The sequence below is a fragment of the Ziziphus jujuba genome, chromosome 6, assembly GCF_031755915.1.
Source record: "Ziziphus jujuba cultivar Dongzao chromosome 6, ASM3175591v1".
Classification (NCBI taxonomy): Eukaryota; Viridiplantae; Streptophyta; class Magnoliopsida; order Rosales; family Rhamnaceae; genus Ziziphus; species Ziziphus jujuba.
The window spans coordinates 23763537-23767175 of NC_083384.1; the positions used below are offsets into that span (position 1 = coordinate 23763537).

Consider the following 3639-nt stretch of genomic DNA (forward strand, 5'->3'; position numbering starts at 1 on the left):
TTGTTTATGAAAAAATAAGATATAAACTTATAAGCAAACATAATATCAGTCTAGTGCAATAAGGACACGTAAACGTAGTGATGACGAAATGGGTGATGGAATGGTTGAGTAAGAGTGCAATCTGAGGTAGTGGGTTTGTGTAGGAAAATGGGAATGAAGAACAAAAAATATATATATATTTTTATTTTGCATTTTTGCTTACATGTAGCTCTGCCTTTGGGTAACAAATCTTTCATAGTCACCCATTTTTGTGAACCAGATACACCAGAAAAATCCCCCCGTTGTAGTTCCTCTATCACTATCACAATCCAATTTGTGGACCCCATGTTCTCCCACACTTAATAACATATTTTTGTGTGTGAAATTGTTTATACTCAATATAGAATTAAGCTTGAGAAACGGTGAAAGTTGAAGACTGAGGACTTTTATATAAAGGTGGGTGTGGGGCTTTTGGGTCTTTACAAGTTGTATTGGTGAGAAAAGCTTCTTAAGTTTGTGTCAGAGTTAAAGTTTTGCAATACTAGAGTTGTTTTTGTGTTAGCTATAGTGTGATGGGGAGGCAACCTTGTTGTGACAAACTTGGGGTAAAGAAAGGGCCATGGACAGCTGAGGAAGATAAGAAACTCATCAACTTCATACTCACCAATGGCCAGTGCTGCTGGCGAGCCGTCCCGAAGCTTGCTGGCCTCCGGCGTTGTGGAAAGAGTTGTCGGCTTCGATGGACTAATTATCTTCGTCCGGACTTAAAGAGAGGTCTTCTTACTGAAGCTGAAGAGCAACTGGTTATTGATCTTCATTCTCGTCTTGGAAATAGGTCATCCTTCTATTCTATGTCATTCAGTTTATCATGACCCCCAGCATTTTGCTTGTTTTTCCGAGTATGTGTTGCTTCTTGTAAAGTTAGTAAATGGCTTTCTATGCAATTTGCTTTTTCCTTTTTTCTTTTTCTTTTTCCCCCTCCTTCTGTTGGGACAATAATTTTCTTCGCCTTCTAATTAATGCTTATCACTAATGAGTTAAAATATTGATTAATTTTGTTTTCTGGTGGGGGGTGTAAGATACAAGGTTGTTTTCAACTCTCCCTTTCGTAGGTCAAAATATTACACATTTCTTGATAATGTATTTAACAAGGAAACTTAGAGTTGACGGAAAAAAAGAAAAAAAAAAAAAGAAAGAAAAAAGAAAAACCCAACTTGATTTGTTTAAGGAAATGTTATTTGGAATCCAATGATCATATATCAATAGTAACGTTTAATATATATATTATCATTTTTGTATTTATTTTTTTAAGAAAAAACTTATATTTCAAGCAAATAGAGAATTTTGAGCAAAATACAATCATCCTCTTGTTTATTTATTATTATTATAATTATTATTTTATTTTGATATGAAAGATCAGAATTCAAACTTTTTCTACCTAGAAAATAATAACTTTGCAACTGAATTCTCCCAATCGAGTGAACAATCATCATCCTATTTGCAAAAGCTGAAATGCATGTGCCCTGCCACTTAATCAATGCTCAAATTTATACGCTTTGTAAAATATTTTGTTTAAAAAACTTCATTACAAGGCTTTCTTAGTATATCTAAATTGTGCTGACAAAAGTTTTTGTACTAATTTCAACCTTTTACCATCGTATAGATATTGAGCCTATCTTCTTTACAATAATTTGGTTTACTTTAAGATTTTGAAGTTTATATATATATAGTTATATAGATATATAGATGTATAGATATATATAGATATATATTTCCTCCTCCATAGCGTGCTCTAAAGGGACCAAGTCTATCAATTATTATAGTAACGATCAATATGAATTTTCTTTTCAACATGTCTCTCGTGAATATATCTACATATTAATTTTTATCAATTTTTCTTTGGTCTAATTTGTTGTTTTTGTATTTAACAGGTGGTCCAAAATTGCGGCGAGATTGCCAGGGAGGACTGATAATGAGATCAAGAACCACTGGAATACCCACATCAAGAAAAAGCTTCTGAAAATGGGAATTGATCCGGTAACCCACGAACCGCTCCACAAGGAATCCATGGATAATAAGGAAACGAGCACGGAAAATACCAATAACAATTTGCCTGCACAATCCGGAAATAATCAGTCACAAGAAACTGATAGCGTAGTTACTTCAGAAGATAATAATTCAAGCTTATCACAGACGGAGAATTCATCATCTGGGGATGATTCACTTTTGTTAGAGAGTATTTGCAACGACGAGTCGTTGATGAACAGCTTGTGGGTTGAGGAGGAATCTAATCCTCTTGTCCTTGATTCATTGTGGAACTGTCCAGACGTAGTACCAAATGGAGACAAGCTAAACGACATGGGAATATTGCCGTCTTTGGAGGATAGTTGTGCATGGTTATTGGACTGCCAGGATTTTGGTATTCATGATTTTGGTTTGGATTGTTTCAACGACATCGAATTAAATGCGCTCAACAACTTAGAAATGGAAGAAAAACAGTAGAAGATCATCGACCGCTTTGCAAAAATACAATTAGTAAGTAGTCAACAAAAGCGGTGAAAGTTAGAAAAAAAACAAATATATCAAAAAGCTTCAAGGCGAAACATGTTACAAAAAAGTACCATGTCTCTGGGTTCGGTTTTTATTAGGATGTTCTTGCTTTTTATGGTAAAAAAATGGTGTAATTCTTGGAGTGTTGAGCTTAAACCTAGCTGCTTCACAAGATGTTTGAATTTTCTCACCCAAAAAAAAAAAAAAAGAAACTGTGATGCCCCAAAGTAGAACCAAAAAGAAGTATAAGGTAATCTTTAAAATATTTATATTTGGTTATTTTAAATTATTTTGTAATATTATGTAAAACACATTTGCACGTACAATATGTCAAAATTGTGTTAGCAGGTTTTGTCAATTTGTTATATGAAGCCTCTCTGTATATATAATGTACTTCATGTTGAAATAAAAAAATAAAAAAAAAACAAACAAAGTTATTTTATTAATGTATTATTTCGTGGTTACTTAATTACAATCCAATTTTTAGTAGTACTAGTACTCCTTCCTAATTATATATATATATATATATATATCTGTTTTATATTTTGTATGTGAGAGAGAGATAATGAGAAGGATGCCGAAAAAGGCTATGGTTGCAATGGAACAGTGACAGACTAATACTGAGATATTGTTGGTGGCCTCCAGACTGTAATGTTATCTTATTAGAAAATCAAATAGTGATTTTAATATATACTTTTGTCCCATCTTCCACTTAATTTCTTTGACATCTCTCTCTCTCTCTCTCTCTCTCTCTCTCTCTCTCTCCCCCTAACATATCTGTATATACATTATCATTCTGCTTCTGAACACACGACCTTTAAACATTAAAATTATGGCTAACTGATATCCCAAGGTTCTTCAGATAAAGCTGCAATCCTTGCTAAGAGCTAAACAATTTAAATTGGAACTCTTGGTAGGCCAAGCATTTTAAAATTGGGTTCTATGTACGTATATATAAACAAAGTCAATTAATTTTTTTGTTTTTTGTATATTAATAGAGATCTTATGTAGATAAATTAGAAAGTTTTAGGGCAAATACTCACCTATTAGATGGATTGATAATTGTTAATTTGAATATCAATTTAAATTTATTAACAAAGCTTGCTTTTT

General features: G+C 32.7%; 1 protein-coding gene across 1 annotated transcript; it reads left to right on the top strand.

Annotated features, from left to right (window-relative positions):
- Positions 1-375: 375 nt before the first annotated feature.
- On the top strand, positions 376-2973 carry LOC125418974 (MYB-like transcription factor ODO1). The gene is made up of 2 exons (XM_048463693.2): positions 376-814; positions 1911-2973. The coding sequence occupies exons 1-2, from the start codon at positions 552-554 to the stop codon at positions 2479-2481; spliced, it is 834 nt and encodes a 277-aa protein (XP_048319650.1). The 5' UTR covers positions 376-551; the 3' UTR covers positions 2482-2973.
- The last annotated feature ends 666 nt before the right edge of the window (positions 2974-3639 follow it).